Below are 18,760 nucleotides of genomic sequence, written 5' to 3' on the forward strand. Positions count from 1 at the left end.
TAGGGGTCTAACCTACACCACAGCCACAGCAATGCAGAATCTGAGCCGCATCTGTGACCTACACCACAGCTCACGGCAATGCTGGATCCTTAACCCACGGAACAAGGCCAGGGATCGAACCTGCAACCTCATGGTTCCTAGTCAGATTCATTAACCACTGACCCACAACGGGAACTCCTCATTGAATGCTTTTTGATGTGAATTCTATCTTGTCTGATATTGTCATTACCCTGCCTTCTTTTTGTCTGGATTTCCCTTTTATGTGTTTGCTCATTCTTTTATTTTTAATCTTTCTGAATCACTACATTTCAAGAGTTGGACTTTATTTTGTGGTCCAATGTGAAAAAAAAATTTCTTTTTAGGGCCACACTGCATATGGAAGTTCCCAGGCTAGGGATCAAATCGGAGCTGCAGTTGCCTGCCTATACCACAGCCACAGCAACCCGGGTTCTGAGCCGAGACTGTGACCCACACAGCAGCTAGCGGCAATGCAGGGTCCTTAACCCACTGAGTGAGGCCAGGAATCCTCACAGACACTACGCTGGGTTCTTAATTCGCTGAGCCACAACGGGAACTCCAGTTTTCTGTAGTTGTAAAGTCTCTTTCCCAGCAGACTCTAAGGAGAATAAAAGAGGTGCCCCCATCAAATGCTTAGATGACACCGAAGCAGGGAATGGAAAAGCGGGGGGCAAGCCTTGCAAATATCCAGGAGAACTCCAGGCAGAGGTACTATCAAAGTCGAAGATCTCGGAGTTACCACGGTGGCACAACATAATCAGCCGTGTCTTGGGAGTGCTGGGACACAGGTTCTATCCAAGGCCCAGCACAGTGAGTTAAGGATCTGGCGTTGCTGCAGATGAAGCTTGGGTTGCAACTGCAACTCACATCTGATCCCTATGCTCCATATGCCTCAGGGCGGCCAAAAAAAGATGCAAAGACCCCTTTGCTATGAGCTTTCACATTTAGGGAGCCTAAGGGGAAGAGAGGCAGGAGAGGATGAGAGTTGTAGTCAGGGGCCACACGGTGAAGAATCTTCACTTTTACAGCTACATGCCAAACGATCAAACTGGACTACTCTGTCACACCATATACAGAATCAACTGAAACTGGATTAAAGGCTTTAAAGTAAGACCTGAAACCTTAAAATTCCTAGGAATTTTGGAAACACAGGCAGGACGCAATGTCTTAGCAAAATGAATTAAGTCAGAGAAAGACAAATACCGTATCTGACGCACATGTGGAATCTAAAAAGCAAAACAAATGAACAAACCAAACAGAAACACTCACGGATACAGAGAACAAACAGGGGCTGCCGGAGAAGAGAGAGGAGGTGGAGCAGTGAAACAGGTGAGGGAGACTCCAGTTAGGACAACTCCGCATGGTGACTTTCCAGGGGGTCCTTTCGTGATGTACAGAGATATCAAAGCGCCACATTGTGCACCTGGAGCTAACAGTGTTGCAGGTCAGTTACATTCAAAGAAATCCTAGCGACAAACGTTTTAACTTAATTCCAGAAAAGAACTGAGGAAAACAAAAACTATCTTATTCCGAAGGATATTGGCAGGTGAGGGCACGGAAGCATTGTGAGCAGGACCATAGCAAGATTGGTTGCATTTTGAAATCACCAACTGTGGTGTGATTAGACTTCAGGGAGCAAGAGTGAAGCCGCTGGAATAGTGAGACGAGAGAGAACAGAGTCTTCCATCTGGGAGAGGAAGAGGAATTCTGAAGTAGAGCTGACAGGTTTGGCTTACAGGTTGAATACTAGTTCTCCAGCAGAAAGATCACTAAGTAGAAGCAGGATTCCCTCAGTCGCAACAGCTGCTCCGGGATGAACCGCGGCTACGAAACTAGGGTACGGTTTGCCGGATGGCCACCTGGCTGGTCTTTCCCTTCCCCTTTCTGGAGGCACATTCAAAAGCCATTTAATTAAGGCTTTGACCGTGGGTCTTTACCACTCGGACCCACTAGGGCGGCAGTCACCAGGCACTGAGCTGAGCATGGCGACCGAGCCGCAGGGACGGCGCGTCGCGGAGGATTCGCGGCAGGTCTTTCCTCGGATTCAAGGTTCTCACGGGTCTCTCTCCCGTGTGGGGTGGATGGTGCGGAGCCCGGTGCGGGAGCCCTGAGCCTCCCAGGCGCTCCACACTCGCGGGCTTCTCACAGGCGTGAATGCTACACGCCGGATAAAGTGCGCGTTTTGGTTAAAGGTGCCACACCCGCCGCATACGCAGCTTCCCTCTGTGATCTGCCGTCAGCGGGGCACCGTGTGCTTCTGATGCCGACGGAGGTGTGAACCGTCTAAAGGTTCCCACAGCCCCGACGTTCGTGGGGTTTCTGCCCGCTCCGAGCTCCATGCTGAGCAGGACGGGCGCTTCGTCTCAAGGCCCCCCACGGTCGTCACGCCCGAGTGGGGCTTCCACGTGGGTTTCCTGACGCCCACTTGATCCGGGCTCTGATGCAGGCTCCCGCAGCCACTACACGCAGCTTCCTCTCCAGGGCGGGCTCTCTGGGGGTCTGTGCCCACCGAGAGCTCCCCGAGGGATTCCCAGCATCCCTAGATTGGGAGGGCTTCTCTCCAGTATGAGCTCTCACGCTGAACCGAGACCCGAATGAAAGCTTTTCTCATGTTTTTTCCAGTATCTGGGTTCCTTGATTGCCACTGTCCGTGCGAATTATTTTAAGATTTTTATTTTTTCCATTATAGTTGACTTAGTGTTCAGTCCATTTTTATTGTACAGCAAAGTGACCCAGTCATACATACATAACACATTCTTTTTTCTCACCTTATCCTCTATCATGTCCCAACACAAGCGACTAGATAAGAGTTCCCGGTGCTATACAGCAGGGCGAATTATGTTTAAAACCTTGATCACATTGCTGAGACGGCTCTTGTGCAGGAAACTCCTGAAATGATAGAGTCTGAGCTCAGATTCAAATTTTGCCTCTGACTTGTTACATCCCCGCCCTGGAAACGAATCCGACCAACCACGAGGATGCGGGTTTGATCCCTTGGCCTTGACAGTGGGTGAAGGATCCGGCATTGCCATGAGCTGTGGGGTAGGCTAGCAGCTACAGCTGCGATTAGACCCCTAGCCTGGGAACCTCCATATGCCGTGGGAAGCAGCCCTAGAAAAAGGCAAAAAGACAAAAAAAAAAAAAAAAAAAAAAAGATCCGGCGTTGCTGTGAGATGTGGTGTAGGTCGCAGTTGCCACTCAGATCTGATGTTGTTGTGGCTGTGGCATTAGGCCGGCAGCTGCAGTTCTGATTCGACCCCTAGCCTGGGAACCTCTATATGCTGTGGATGTGGCCCTAAAAAGCAAAAAAAAAAAAAAAAAAAAAAAAACTTCCCTCTGGGTAACTGTCGTTGGCCTGAAACCAGTCTTCTCAGAATGAGGGTGTTTCACACTCACAAGTCACTCGAATCTGCAGTCTCACCTCATCTTTCCAGTTTTTACCGAGCTTAGATCCTGCTATGACCATTTCTTGTATTTCATTTCTTCATAAGTTTTCCGGTTTAAATGTTAACTTTCTTCTTAATCCTAGCCTCCAATTCTGAAACACAAATCATCAATATTATCTAAGAACTTTTACTACATGCAAGTGAGAACTAGAGGAAATAGGAACTGTATTTCCTAGGAAATGTAAGGATGAGGAGTTTCTGCTGTGGCTCAGCAGAAACGAAGCTAATATCCATGAGGAAACAGGTTTGATCCCTGGCCTCACTCAGTGGGTTAAGGATCTGGTGTTGCTGTGGCTGTGGTGCAAGCCGGCAGCTACAGCTCCGATTTGACCCCTGGCCTGGGAACCTCCATATGTTGAGGGTTCGGCCCTATAAAGACAAAAAGAAAAAAGGAAATATAAGAATGATTCAGAATGGATACCTTGCCTAAAGAATGGAAAGTAAGAGAAAAATGAGAAGTCAGAGCCGAATGGCGGATGTGGCAGTCACAGGAGAGCTGTTTACGTGTGTCCAGGCCTGACAGGAGGTACAATCTGAAGTTCACCCAAGCTTCAGGAGCGAGAGGCAGGCTGAACAGCTGTGAGATGCAGGAGCTTCAGGGACTAGGTTAGGGGGCCAGGAAAAGGTTCTTAGAACTGAAGGCAGAAACAAGGTAGAAATAGGACACTTGGGCTCTTTTAATATTTATTTTTAAACTTAACTTTATTGGCGTATAGCTGACTTACAATGTTATCGTAGCTTCAGGTGCACAGCAAAGTGATTCAGTTACACATACACCGTTTCCCCCCACAGGTCGTTACGAGTAGCTCTCCCCATGCGGTACAGCAGCTTCTCGCTGAGGACCATTGGACGCCGTGCTGCGGTGCTGCGCGTGCCACCCCCGCCCTCCCAGTTCCTCCCGCCCCCTCAAGTTTCAGCTGCAGTGTTCAAGATTGGTTTTGAAATGTGTTTCCATTTTCTAAGGTTTTCTGTCTCATTTTTATTAGACTCCACATATAAGTGATACCATATGCTGTTTGTCTATGAAGGCAGAAACAAGGTGCAAATAGGACGCTTGGGTTCTTTTTAATTTAGCTGAGCTAGGCTCTTTCATCTCAGTGCTTGAATCTTTCCTTTCCCTCACTTACCACAAATAAACAGGAACACAGAGCATGGACTTAGTGACATTATTCCTGCAAGAAGAGGAAAGTCAAGTGTGGGAGGGTCATGATTGGTAGTCGCTCAAGATTTAAAAAAAAAAATTGGGGGGGGGTCCTACTTGCAGCATATGGAAGTTTCCAGGCTAGGGATTGAATCAGAGCTGCAGCTGCTGGCCTACGCCACAGCCACAGCCACAGAGGATCCAAGCCATGTCTGCAACCTTCACCACAGTTCACAGCAACACTGGATCCTTAGCCCACTAAGCAAGGCCAGGGATTGAACCCTCGTCCTAGTCAGGGCCACAAACAGGACAGGAACTCCCTAAATATTTGATTATCTACTTTCTTACTTCTTCCTGCCTCAGACTTAGTAACTGCAAGACAGTCACTGGCCACAGACACTGTGTATCATGGGCTGGCTGACTGTGTCCGCCCCGAACCCATATTTTGCAGCCCTAGCATCCAAAGTGACTGTATTGGGAGACACGGTCTTGAAGGAGGGAAACTCCAGTTAAAGGAGGTCGTGAGGTGGAGCCCTCATCAGACAGAACAGGAATTCTTACAAGGAGATGAAAGGAGGGAGTCTCCGTTGTGAGACTCAGCAGTAACAAACCCACGAGGATCCATGAGGTTGCAGGTTAGATCCCTTGCTTCGCTCAGTGGGTTAGGGACCCAGCATTGCGTGAGCTGTGGTGTACGTCACAGTTGTGGACTGGATCCCGAGTGGCTGTGACTGTGACCTAGGCCAGCAGCTGCAGCTCTGATTCAACCTCTAGCCTGGGAACTTCCATATGCCGCGGGTGTGGTCAAAGACTAAAGATGAAAAGACAGCGGATGCACAGACAAAATGCCATGGAGGGAACAGCGGGAAGCAGCCACCTGTAAGCTGAGTAGAAAAACCTCACAGGAAACCAACCCTTAGGGAACCCTGACTTGGACATCCGGCCACAAGAACCAGAACAGAAATGTCTGTTGTTAAAAGTCGCCCGGTCTGAGTAGAGAAACATACAATTTTTTAAGGAAAAAAAACTTCGACCTAATGAGATAACTGGCCAGGTTGATAACTCACAGAACAGCAGCCAAAGGAAATGTTAGAAAAAATTACTGTAATTGTTCTAAGAAAGGGGATTTTTTTTTTTTTTTTTTTTTTTTTTTTGTCTTTTCTAGGGCTACACCTACAGAACATGGAGGTTCCCAGGTTAGGGGTTTAATTGGAGCTGTAGCCGCTGGCCTACGCCAGAGCCACAGCAATGCGGGATCCGACCACAGCTCACGGCAACGCTGGATCCCCAACCCACCGAGTGAGGCCAGGGATCGAACCCACAACCTCATGGTTCCTAGTCAGATTAGTTAACCACTGAGCCACGATGGGAACTCCAGAAAGGGGATTTTTTTAATTTGCTTTTTGTCTTTTTGCCTTTCCTAGGGCCGCTCCTGTGGCCTGTGGAGGTTCCCAGGCTAGAGGTCTAATCGGAGCTGTAGCCACCGGCCTACACCACAGCTCACAGCAATGTCGGATCCTTAACCCACTAAGCAAGGCCAGGGATTGAACCTGCAACCTCATGGTTCCTAGTCGGATTAACCACTGAGCCACGATGGGAACTCCCAAGGGGATATTTTGATGGAGATGATCTCTCAGAGACTTAGGGAGGGGGACAAAATACACTTGTACCTGGACAGCTGCACAATTTGGTGTCTTTACAGCTCAACAGCAAAAAAACCAATAACCCAATTGAAAAAATGGACGGAGACCTAAGTAGACATTCTCCAAAGATACACAGATGGCCAGAAGGCACATGAAAAAGTGCTCAACATCACTAATTACTAGAGAAACGCAAATCAAAACTACTATGCGGTACCACCTCACATCTGTCAGAATGGCCATCGTTAACAAGTCGACCAGTGACAGATGCTGGAGCGGGTATGGAGAAAAGGGCAAGTAAGCTGGTTCAACCACTAGGGAAGAGCCTAGACCACGGAAACAACTTAACCGTCCACGGACAGGTGAATGGATTAGGAAGCTATGGTACACATACACGACGGAATACTACTCAACCATAAAAAAAGAAAAAATCACGCCGTTGGCAGCAACATGCATGGAACTAGAGACTCTCATACTACGTAAGTCAGAAAGACAAATACCGTATATAGATAGCACTCATATCTGAAATCTAATATACGGCACAAATGAACCTATCTACAGAAGAAAGACTCATGGACATAGAGAACCAAAGACCTGTGGTTGCCAAGGGGTCGGGGGAGGGAGTGGGATGGACTGGGAGTCTGGGGTCAACAGACGCAAACTGTTGCCTTTGGAATGGATGAGCAATGAGATCCTGCTCCGTAGCCCTGGGAACTATATCTAGTCACCTATGATGGAGCAGGATGATGTGAGAAAAAAGAATGTATTCATGTATGTGTGACTGAGTCACCCTGCTGTACAATGAGGTCCTGCTGCACAGCACAGGGAACTATTATCTAAGCACTTGTGATGGAACATGATGGAGGATAATGTGAGAAAAAGAACGTATATATATATGAATGACTAGGTCGCTTGACTGTATAGCAGAAATTGACAGAACATTGTAAATCAACTATAATAAGTAAATTTTTAAAAATTAAAAAAAACTTGATGTCTGGTTTACTCAACACAGGGGACTAGAACGATGATTTGAGATAAGACAGAATGATGGGAGTCGCTGAAACGTAGACAGTCCACACACAACCAAAAACCTTTTTTTCTTACCTGGGGATCTTGCTTGCCTGCTCAGGTGTCTGGGGTCTTCTGCTGGGGTTCAGCAGGTGTTCTGGGAGCTCTGTTCCACTGTAGGTGTATTCCTTTCTCAGTGTAACTTTTACTGTATCCTGGCGTGTACTTGATTGATTTACAGGGTGTGTGAGTTTCGGGTGCTCCGCAGAGCGAATCGGTTCTACACACACAAACACGCGTTCTTTTTCGGACCTTCCCTTTCAGGTTATTGCAGAATACTGGGCAGGGCTCCCTGTGCTGCACAGCGGGAACTAGGTGGTTATCGGTGTATACATGGTCGTGTGCACGCGTTCCTCCCAAACCCACTCGCCCTCCCCCCGCACGTGTATCTGTGGGAGGAGCGACTTCCAAGCCCTACTCTGCCCCGCTGGCTGGAGCCCCCCGATCTTGAGTAAAGTTAAGTGACCAGAAAAAGGGGTTTCTAAGTTTACATCACTTTTCACTAGTTAATCTCTAGGCCCTCCCTTCATACAAAACAAGTGGTTTCACCGTTAGGATTTCCAGCCATGTTACACGACACCTGGTGACAATTTCTTCAAAGCCGTTTACCCACGCAGCACTTCAGGTTTAACAGGATACTGAGGCTAGCCCAACAGTCATTGTATTAGGAAAGGCCTACCATGTTCTAAGACACATCTGGGGTGAAAGGAAGTCTGGTGACAGTGCTACTTACACCCTAACTTCCTGGAGTTTCTCATGTCCGGTAAACTAACGTGAAATAAGAGTTAAGCTCACAACAGCCATGTGGTGAATCCGCGCTACAACTTCGATTCACTGGGAGACAAATGAGGGATCCTTGGAGTTCCCTGGTGGCCTGGCAGTTAAGGATCCAGCGCTGTCGCTGCTGTGACTCGGGTTTGAACCCTGGCCCGGGAACTTCTGCATGTGTGGGCACAGCCAAAAAAACGAAACAGAAACAACTAGGCATCCTCTGAAGTTCTTGCAGAGACATTTCATTCAGTGCTTCTCTGGCGTCTTCTGGGGACACTGAATCAGCAAAGGGTGTCCCCCAGTGAACAGATGCTGCCCCAGGACTGAGGCTTCCCGGGTCTGTGTGGCTTCCAGGCGGCCCAGCTCACAGCTTCCTGTGCACCTTCTGGTGCTGGATCAGGTGCCCGTGCTGGTTGAAGGCGCGGCCACACTCCCCACACTCGTAGGGCCTCTCGCCCGTGTGGATGCGCTGGTGCTGCACGAGCACGGAGTACTGGCTGAAGGCCTTCCCGCAGCGGCTGCACTCGTAGGGCCTCTCGCCCGTGTGGGTCCTCAGGTGCACGATCAGCGTGGCCTTCAGGCTGAAGGTCTTGCTGCACTGCGCGCAGCGGAAGGGCCTCTCGCCCGTGTGGATCCGCTGGTGCTGGACCAGGGACCGGCGGGCGCTGAAGGCGTGGCCGCACTCGCCACACACGTAGGGCTTCTCCCCGGTGTGGACCCGCTGGTGCTGGGTCAGGTGGGAGTGCTGCACGAAGGCCTTCCCGCACGCGTAGCAGCCGTAGGGCTTCTCCTCGGTGTGGATGCGCTCGTGGTTCATGAGGGTGGAGCGGTGGCTGAAGGCCTTGCCGCACTCGCCGCACTCGTAGGGCTTCTCCCCGGTGTGCACGTTGTGGTGCTGGATGAGGACAGAGCGGTCGCTGAAGGCGCGGCCGCACTCGCTGCAGGTGTAGGGCTTCTCGCCAGTGTGCACCCGCTGGTGCTGGAGCAGCGTCCTCTTCACGCTGAAGGCCCGGCCGCACTCCTCGCACTCGTGCGGCTTCTCGCCGGTGTGCACCCGCTGGTGGCTGCGCAGGACCGTGCTGTGGTTGAAGGCCTTCCCGCACAGCGGGCACACGTACGGCCTCTCCCCGGTGTGGATGCGCTGGTGCTGAATGAGATGTGAGAGCTGCGTGAAGGCTTTCCGGCACTCGAGGCACTCGTGCGGCTTCTCCCCCGTGTGGATCTTGTGATGCTGCGCGAGATCTGAGCTCACTCGAAAGGCCTTGCCACACTCATTACACTCGTAGGGCTTCTCGCCCGTGTGGATCCGCCGGTGCTTGCTGAGCACGGAGCTCTGGCTGAAGGCCTTGCCGCACACGCCGCACACGTAGGGCTTCTCCCCGGTGTGGGTTCTCTGGTGCTGGAGGAGGTGGGAGCTCCGGCCAAAGCACTTGCCACACTCGATGCACTTGTAGGGCCTCTCCCCGCCAGGGACGGCCGGCAGCCGAGTGAGAGGCCCGCTCTGGCTCGAGGCCCGGCCGTCGGGGGGGTCCACACAGCTGGGGCTCAGACGGAGGCTCCGCTCAGGCTGGCGAGTGCCCCGAGCCGTCCACTCTGCAGGCGTCGAACCCAGCATTGCCGATGTGTCCTCGGAAGTGAGCGGCCTCAGATTCAAGTCTGTGTTTGGGTTCTGCCCCTTGTCCTCAGACCCTGAAACAGCAAAGCCAAAGTGAGTGTGAACCCCACTCCAACTGCACAGCAAGTGCCGCCCTAAAGGTGCTTTGCTGAGGAAGGGGTGGCTCCAAAGTGCCCGCAAGTGAGAAGCCGCCAGCACGTCACAAACTGAAAGGTGCCCAGGTTGACAGTACAGCTAAAGAGACGGCACTGGCTCCCGTCTGAGGAGCACACGGGGTCACAGCCCACTGCCACCCGAGTCCTGCCCTCTCTGGGGCCTCAGAGGCCCTTGGAGCTGGCAAGGCAGGACCACACCTGCAACCATGGTGGTGGCGGCTGGTGGGGAGACGCATGAGCTCCCATGCGCACGTCCAGAAGACTCCCCCCGCCAGGGCTATGACCACTTTGCTGGACACACTGGGGCCAAGACAGGATCTGCAGGCCGGGGTGAGGACGGAGAAAGTGCTCGGGTTGGGGGCTCTGCAGGCCAAGTGGCCAGAGCAGGGGGTGCCGAGGACACCATGTCACCAGGGGACGAGACCACCCTGGGAGGAGGGGCTGTGCGCAGAGCGAATCTCTTTAAGGACCCTCGGAAGGTGGGGCTGGTCCTCCTGCCAACGTGCTGCCACCTTCAGACTCCCGAAGGGTATGCCAGAGCAGGGAGCCATGTGGGGGGAGGGGGATGCAAGGAGGGGCTCTCCCACTCTGGTCACACAAGGACTCAGCTGGGACCTGTGACAAGTGCCGGGGGCTGGTAACTCCGGGGAAGCTGATCAACCCCAGATCAACATGCTTCCCGGGGCCACCTGGGTCTGGTGGGCAACAGTCTCCTTCTGGAGCTCAGTGTAGGAACCGCCCTGAATGCAACCCATCACATTCTCCCCCATTGTGCTTTTTATTCTAAAAGGGCATTTTTAAGTCCGATGAGCCTTTTATTTTTGGTGGTAACAGCATTACTGCGATATCAGCTGTTTTCCTTGTTTGTTTGTCTTTTTAGGGCCGTACCTTTGGCATATGGAGGTTCCCAGGATAGGGGTCGAATTGGACCTGTAGCCACTGGCCTACAACTCAGGCACAGCAACACCAGATCCTTAACCCACTGAGCGAGGCCAGGGATGGAACCTGCATCCTCATGGATCCTGGTCAGATTTGTTTCCGCGGAGTTGCGACGGGAACTCAGAGATACCGAATATATATATATATATATATATATATATATATATTTTTTTTTTTTTTTTTTGTCTTTTTGCCATTTCTTGGGCTGCTCCCGAGGCATATGGAGGTTCCCAGGCAAGGGGTCGAATCGGAGCTGTAGCCGCCGGCCTACACCATAGCCACACCAGATCCGAGCCACGTCTGTGACCTACACCACAGCTCATGGCAACACTGGATCCTTAACCCACTGAGCGAGGCCAGGGAGTGAACCTGCAACCTCATGGTTCTTCGTCGGATTGGTTTCTGCTGCGCCACAGTGGGAACTCCTACTTTTTCTTCTTTAATGGCCACACCCATGGCATACAGAAGTTCCTGAGCCAGGGATTGAATCTGAGCTGCAGCTGAGGCAACGCCAGATCCCTATCCCACTGTTCTGGGCTGGGGAGCAAACGTGCACCTCTGCAGTAATCCAAGCCGCTGCGCACGGATTCTTAACCCACTTCACCACAGTGGGAACTCCCTAAGCTTTACTTTTTGATTCATTCAGAAGTTGGTTTGGGAAGACAAATGCTGAACAGTGGGCTTCCTCAAACCCCAACAAGGACCCTTGAAATAGCTGAATCAAATCCAAGCAGTACCCCCACTAAGCAAGGGAGAGTCTAACTTGGACTCGGAGTGAAGTATCTGGAAAAAGATTTGTGCCAAGGCGCCAACAAATGAGACACGTGCTTGATTTGACCTACAGTGTCTCGTGACGTCCAGGAGGTCCGAAACACCAAATGCGAAGACATCCTGCAACAGGGTGGAAGCCAGGCCGCAGCAGACCCTGAGCAGAGGGTCCTCTTGGGAGAGGCTGGGGACACTTCCCCAGGGTGACACCAAAGGGGTACAGAGGCTGGGGTGCCCCAGCTTCAGCTGACCCCCTGAAATGAAGACACCCCGGCCCCCACCACCTGCACTACTCTCCAGGGCTCAGGCGGGTGACCTGCCCACAGCCAGACCTCTCCTTCCGGAGGGCCGGCCAGCACATCCAGGTCCCCCAGCCTCAGAACTTCCATGTGCCGTGGGTGCGGCCCTAAAAAGACAAACAAAAAGAAAACCAAATCTCTAAAACAAACACAACGCTCCTGGCATTTTACAGAGACTGTGTTGTGTAATGAAACCAGAGTTCGGCATCAGGGCCGCCTGGGAACTGGCTCCTGTGCTGGCGAACCAGGAGCACGAACACCTCCAGGGACTGCACGGGACTGAAGAGAAGGTCAGACACACTTACCCCAAGGACAGGAGGAGCTGTCTTGTCGCACACAACTTGTCATGTGGTCACACTTGAGGTCGTCTGCAAAAAGAACAGAATTGAAGGAACAAAAAAGAAACACCTCTCTGGAGAGTGGAAAAGCTGCCGTTACAATAGGAAAATAAATTCACGAGTCACAAACAGCAGGGCCAGCCCGGTGCACACGCTTAACCATCCCGAGCAGCTGCCGAGGTGAGGCTGAGATGCATGGCGGGGCCCAGGCTGCAGCAGGCAGCTCCCACTCTGCACACCCTTCATCTCTCAGACCCCTCCTCCGAGGCCCACGGAGTAACCAGGTGCTTTTGTGCAAAAGCTTCTGTCTCTGACCCACCATGCTCTTGGAGACTCACAATCTCTGGCATCATATAAAAAGGGTGCTCGTCCAAGACCTCTGCTGGGTGATCCCACGGCTGGCTGCCAGGGAGCCCAGGGCTGGTTGGTGGCAGCTGTTTTTGAACCCACTGTGGCTGCAGTCAGCAAGCAGTTTATCTTTTTTTTTTTTTTTTTTTTTTTGGCATTTCTTGGGAGGTTCCCAGGCTAGGGGTCTAATCGGAGCTGAAGCCACCAGCCTATGCCAGAGGCACAGCAACGCAGGATCCAAGCCGCGTCTGCGACCTACACCACAGCTCACGGCAACGCCGGATCGTTAACCCACTGAGCAAGGCCAGGGATCGAACCTGCAACCTCATGGTTCCTAGTCGGATTCGTTAACCACTGCGCCACGATGGGAACTCCAGCAAGCAGTTTAAAGTTCTGCCTGAGATTCCACAACATAATGCTGTGTCTTTCTGCACTCACTGGAAAACGCGATCCTCCGAGGCTGGCCCACTGACTACTTCTCTGGGGCCCTGACTGTGCAGGTCAGTGACGGGCAGGCTGTCTATTGACGCCTGGTGCCCCCCGCCCCACAGTCCCTAGAAAAGGGGGAGGGGGCCAGCCGAGGACCCTGGAGCTGTGCAGCCTTGTGGGGGGTGGAGCTCGCCACCCTCACATCCTGCAGGACTGAAGCAACTGCGGACCCTGCCTTTAGGACTGGACACGCCTGCCACCACCCACCCACCCTTCTCTCCCAAAGGGCCGGCATATCTCTTGGTAGATCAATCACTGGATACTACAAGTCTCTGATGATGTTGTGTTATCTTGAAAAAAAAAAAAAAATCACATCTTGGAGTTTCCGTCTTGGCTCATCGGAAACAAATCTGACTAGTATCCATGAAGACGCAGGTTCCATCCCTGGCCTCACTTAGTGGGTTAAGGATCCGGCATTGGAGCTCCCATCATGGCTCAGCAGTTACCGAACCTGATTAGCATCCATGAGGACACGGGTTTGAGCCCTGGCCTGGCTCACTGGGTTAAGAATCTGGCGTTTCCCCATGAGCTGTGGTGTAGGTCGCAGACCAGCGGCTTGGATCCTGGGTTGCTATGGCTGTGGTGTAGGCCAGTGAGGTACAGCTCCAATTGGACCCCTAGCCTGAGAACCTCTATATGCTGAGGTGTGGCCCTAAAAATCAAAAAAAAAAAAAAAAAAAAAAATCACATCTTAGAAAACATTTTCTGGAGTTCTTGCTGTGGCGCAGTGGAACTGGCCGCGTCCTAGAAGCGCTGGGATGCAGGTTTGATCCCAGCCTGGCAGCGGGGTAAGGATCTGGTGTCACTGCAGCTGCACCTTAGGCTGAAACTGCAGCTTGGATCTGATCCCTGGCCTAGGAATTCCATATGCCGAGGTGAGGGGTGCGGCAAAGAAAGAAAAAAAGAACAGCGCCTTTTTCTCTCCTGTTTTTGTACCTAACGAGATGGTGGATGGTAAGTAAACTTACCATGGTTGCGACTTAACACCACACACACACACACACACACACCAAGTCGAATCCCTTCAACGTGGGTGCCACTTACATCTCAACAAAACTAGAAAAAAATCATCCCTTTGTTGCTGATGAACAGAAGTGACACTGGGAGTTCCCGTCGTGGCGCAGTGGTTAGCGAATCCGACTAGGAACCATGAGGTTGCGGGTTCGGTCCCTGCCCTTGCTCAGTGGATTAACGATCCGGCGTTGCCGTGAGCTGTGGTGTAGGTTGCAGACGCGGCTCGGATCCCACGTTGCTGTGCCTCTGGCGTAGGCTGGTGGCTACAGCTCCGATTCAACCCCTAGCCTGGGAACCTCCATATGCCGCGGGAGCGGCCCAAGAAATAGCAACAACAACAACAACAACAACAACAACAACAAAGACAAAAGACAAAAAAAAAAAGAAGTGACACTGATTTGGAATGGAGGAAACTCATGTGAATTCTAATTGGTATTCCTTTTTTTTTTTTTGTCTTTTTAGGGCCGCACCTGCAGCATATGGAGGATCCCAGGGTAGGGGTCAAACTGGAGCTGTAGCTGCCGGCCTGTGCCACAGCCACAGCAACGCCAGATCTATGGCATCTGCAACCTACACCACAGCTCATGGTGACACTGGATCCTTAACCCACTGAGTGAGGCCAGGGATCAAACCCATAACCTCACGGATACTAGTCAGATTTGTTTCCTCTGAGCCACAACGGGACCTCCCTAATCAATATTCTTGCAAGGAGACAATTATACAAACGACAAGCAATGCTCCTCCTCCTTCTCAATTCTCGTAGCTTCCGTTTTATTGTTTTGTCTGGCTGGCTGTACTTCGGGCAGGACCCCCTGTCAATGCCGTGTGGCTGTGGACGGTGGGCTCCTTAGTTTGGTTCCTCATCTCAAACAACGGGCTTCAGCCCTCATTAAGCACCAGGATAACCTCTCCTTCTGCGCTTAGGATGCTCCCTTCTTTCCTAAACCAGCCGCAAAATCTGAATGTCCTGTAAGAGCAGGGACCTGGCAGGGGACAGTCACCACGCGCCCAGCCCTCCACCCACCTGGCCTCACTCCCTGCACTGGGCCTGGGCGCCTCGCCACCTCCACACAGGTTGCCGGGTCGGAACCCAGGTGGAAGCACCCACAGGTGCAGGAAAGCCAGATCCTCGCACTCACCTGAGCAGCCGCTGCCCAGGCTCTGCGCTCCTCGGCGCCCTTCCTGTCCAGGACCCAGGGCTCCTCTCCTCGCTCCAGCTGGGAGATCACCTCGGGCTTGGACCCTGGAATTCCTGCTCAGGGAGGGAAGTCCTTTGTCTACACAGCATGTGTGAGGACCCTCTGCCCTGGGACCCCCAAGCCTCCCAAGGCTGAGCACGCACACAGGCCTGCCGAGGGCCTTACCCACGGAGACCACGTTGCCATAGGTTTCCATCATCACGTGTCGGTAGAGGCCCCGCTGCGCGGGGCCCAGGTGGTCCCACTCCTCCTGGGAGAGGAACACGGCCACGTCCTCGAAGGTCACCTTGGCCTGGATGACAGGAGCTGCAGGTCAGACTGAGGCTCCACGTTCGGGACAAGTGGGTGCAATCAGTGTGGGGTGTGGGGAGGCACCTGGCTGGGGGGGCCCTGACAGGAAGGGGCCACAGCGTCCAGGGGAGCCCCAGGGGCGGGACGACTGCGAGGGATGGCAGGGGTGCCGGGCCAGCCTCGGGGGGCCGCTCACCTGGGGTGCCGCAGCTGGTGGCAGGAGCCTGGTGGCTGCCATGACCTGATCCTCTGGGGTCTCCGAGAAAGAAGGAAATGGGGGTGCCTGAAGAAGAGGAGGGCACACTTGAGAAGCCCAGGAAGGTGCCCAGGAACACTGTGCAGCCCCAGGGCTCTGGCCACCAGCACAGCCAGAGCACCCTCCTGGGGCAGGTGAGAACGCTCCCCAGGAGCCGGTCCTCTGGGCAGGTGTGGGCCCCGGGCCAGGCTGCCTCCAGGAACAACTCCCCAAGAGAAGAGGCTGGGAACGGCCACATTCCCGAGGCCCCACAGGCTCGGCTGGACCTCAACCCTCCTGCCGGCATGTTAGCACCTCAACCACTCCCGGCCCTGCCCTGGCAGTCCTGGTGTACCCACCAAGCAGGGGCTGGCAGGTTCTGGGGACAGCAGGACCTAGCAGGTGTCCGTCACACCCAAACTGCCGGATGGCAGGGGGTCCGAGAGCTCTCCTGAAGAGTTGTGGGGCTGACACCCTCCAGAGGCTGAGGGGTCTGTGGCACCGGAGCAGGGAGCCAGCACCCCACCGTCTCTGTCCAACAGCAGGTGTATGAAGAAGATGCTGAACTGCACAGCAGCCACCTGCGGGGAAAAGGACCCTGGGGAGAGACCCCCACAGCCCAGTCCCTTTGTTCACTGTTCACCACGAGTGCTCAGTTCCCAAATGTCTGTCCTTTTCTGCAACTAGCAACTCTAATTACAATTCAAATGTCTAATTTAAAAGACAACAGGGAGTTCCCGTTTTGGCGCAGCGACTAGGAACCATGAGGTTGCGGGTTTGATCCCTGGCCTCGTTCGGTGGGTTAAGGGATCTGGCGTTGCCATGGTTGTGGTGTAGATCGCAGACGCGGCTCGGATCTGGCGTTGCCGTGGCTCTGGCGCAGGCCGGCAGCTATAGCTCCGATGAGACCCGTGGCCTGGGAACCTCCACATGCTGCGGGTGCGGCCCTAAAAAGGACAGAAAAAAGAAAAAAGACAACCAGCGTCTTAAAGAAAGAAGTGAATAAGAACAGAATTTGAAACAACGGGTGTTGGTCCCACCTGGCCACACAGGTGGGGAAGCTGTGGCCATAGCACCCCCTCCCCCGACCTTTGTGTGCCCAGCCCTGCCACCTCTCAAGGTCAGCCGTCCTCCTCACAGCCGGGTCCCACTGCCTCCCATGAGTGGGCCCCTTCCCTTCACCCCAAGTGGCCCTGGTCAGGGTCTCCTGTGACCTCCGGCAGCTCAGTGGCCACAGGTCTCCTGGACACCGCTCGGACTACCCACATCTGCATGAGACGTCCGCCTCCGGCCCTCTGGGAACCCAGTCAAGGTGGACAGTCCCGTGCACCACGGCCTGATGGCACCTGGGCCAGGATCCAACAGCGGACACCACAGGAGAGGGGCCCCATTCACAGCCTCCCCAGTGGGAGCTGGCAGCCTGTGCAGCCGACCCAGGCCAGCGCCCAGGCTGCGCCCACCCCACAAGCCTGCAGTCAGTGGGGTCCAGGGCTCCCGTGTGGTGTGCTGAGCCGGCAACTCCTTCCCTCGGGGCTGCCCTCTAGCACCCCAGACACTCGGCCCCCCACCCCGTTTCTGTTCCCGCAGGGCAGCACACAGCCCAGATCCCCAAGTTGGTCTCCCCGCCACCCTCTCATACCCACGCCTGATCCACCCTCCAAGGGCACCCAGACTCAGGCTGCAGCAGCACGGTCCCGCCCTGTCCCCCACAGGGACACACAGGGACACAGTGACCGGTGACCTCCTTGGCTCCAGGCCCAGCAGGCGGCGCCCGCCTGGTGGCTCATGCTTGGCCATGGTGCTCTCACCGAGGCCCCTGCCTCACCCAGCTCTCAGCCTCCCTTCCTGTCCCAGCACAGCAGCAGCGGCAAAGTCTGCTGAGAACGTATAAGCGAGCAGGGCTCTGGGAGGCTCCTGGGCGCACAAACCCTTCTGTGGCCTCCATTTCTTGTTTTTGTGACCTTCCGCTCAGACGGTTGCTCTGGGGGGGGGGGGGGGAGGCAGAGACCAGGAAGGGTGGTAAGGAGACAGCAGTGCAGCCTCGGGGCAGGGCCTGGTCCCTCCTCAAGGAATATGCACAACACCACCTTTGAGCCTTTCTGCAGAACCGCTCTGAAGGTGCAGTCCTCAATCTGGCAAGAAGGAGGACCACCAGTACCAGCCCGGGGGCCACTAAACACAGCCTGGAGAAGCAAAGAAAGCTTGCCTCAACCCCGACCCTTATCTGTGGCCCTATTTTCCACTCCCCAAACTATAAAACCACCTCCTAATCTCCTCCAAGAGGGCACAGTATTTAAGACAGTACCTGTCGTGGTCCCTTTGTCTGGTAAAGCAATAAAAGCTCTTTTTCTCCTCCATCCAAAACGTTTCTATTCAGCAACTGCGGAGTTTCAACAGAAGCGCATGAAATTACAGGAGCAATGAGACCAAACATCTGCCATCTCTTGCCGCAGGGCGGAGCTTCCCAGGAAAGTCACCTGCCTGCTCAGGTGGAGCAGTGCTGTGCCCTGGGATAGCAGCAGGCTCAGGGTGCTGCTGCCAAAGCCACCAGTCCTCGTGCACAGCAGGCTTGCCCCCACTAAGACCAAGGTTCATGCCACAACAGGAGGTCAGGAGCATCGGCAAAAGCATGGGACACGGAGCATGTCCATGATGCTCCTGTTTCCTAGACAGGACCCCAGAGCCACAAAGGGGGTGCGACCCTTCGCCCCCGCCAGTAAGACAGGGAAATAACACCCCTCCTCCAAGGGCCTCTTTTTTTTGGTTTTTGCTTTTTAGAGCTGCACCTGCGGCATATGAAAATTCCCAGGCTAGGGATCAAATTGGAGCTGCAGGTGCTGGCCTACACCACAGCCACGCCAGATCCTTAACCCACTGAGGGGGGCCAGGTAGCGAACTGGTGTCCTCATGGATACTAGTTGGTTACCACTGAGCCACAACGGGAACTCCCAAGGGCCTCCTGAAGACGGCAAGATTAGGGATAGCA

The 18,760-nt window shown here is 53.7% G+C and overlaps 1 protein-coding gene across 12 annotated transcripts in view; it reads right to left on the minus strand.

Annotated features, from left to right (window-relative positions):
* The window catches only part of LOC100621388 (zinc finger protein 250), a 45,944-nt gene continuing 27,292 nt past the window's right edge, over nucleotides 109–18,760 (minus strand). Inside the window, exons 1-9 of one of the 12 annotated variants that reach the window (XR_002343660.1) lie at nucleotides 18,080–18,602; nucleotides 16,134–16,372; nucleotides 15,736–15,822; nucleotides 15,414–15,540; nucleotides 15,189–15,301; nucleotides 12,166–12,228; nucleotides 7,350–9,773; nucleotides 3,440–3,556; nucleotides 109–2,907 (exon numbers count right to left, since the gene is read on the minus strand). Coding sequence is in view for 9 of the 12 variants with exons in the window: in XM_013987979.2 (XP_013843433.2) it covers nucleotides 8,449–9,773; nucleotides 12,166–12,228; nucleotides 15,189–15,301; nucleotides 15,414–15,540; nucleotides 15,736–15,822; nucleotides 16,134–16,372; nucleotides 18,080–18,132 (2,007 nt within the window). In the remaining 3 variants the exon portion in view is untranslated. Of the gene's footprint in view, nucleotides 2,908–3,333; nucleotides 3,557–4,147; nucleotides 9,774–12,165; nucleotides 12,229–15,188; nucleotides 15,541–15,735; nucleotides 15,823–16,133; nucleotides 16,373–18,079; nucleotides 18,603–18,760 lie in introns of those variants that run through there. The other 11 variants (XR_002343659.1, XR_002343658.1, XM_013987979.2 and 8 more) reach the window with 11 other exon arrangements.

The sequence above is a fragment of the Sus scrofa genome, chromosome 4 (genome assembly GCF_000003025.6).
Source record: "Sus scrofa isolate TJ Tabasco breed Duroc chromosome 4, Sscrofa11.1, whole genome shotgun sequence".
NCBI lineage: Eukaryota > Metazoa > Chordata > Mammalia > Artiodactyla > Suidae > Sus > Sus scrofa.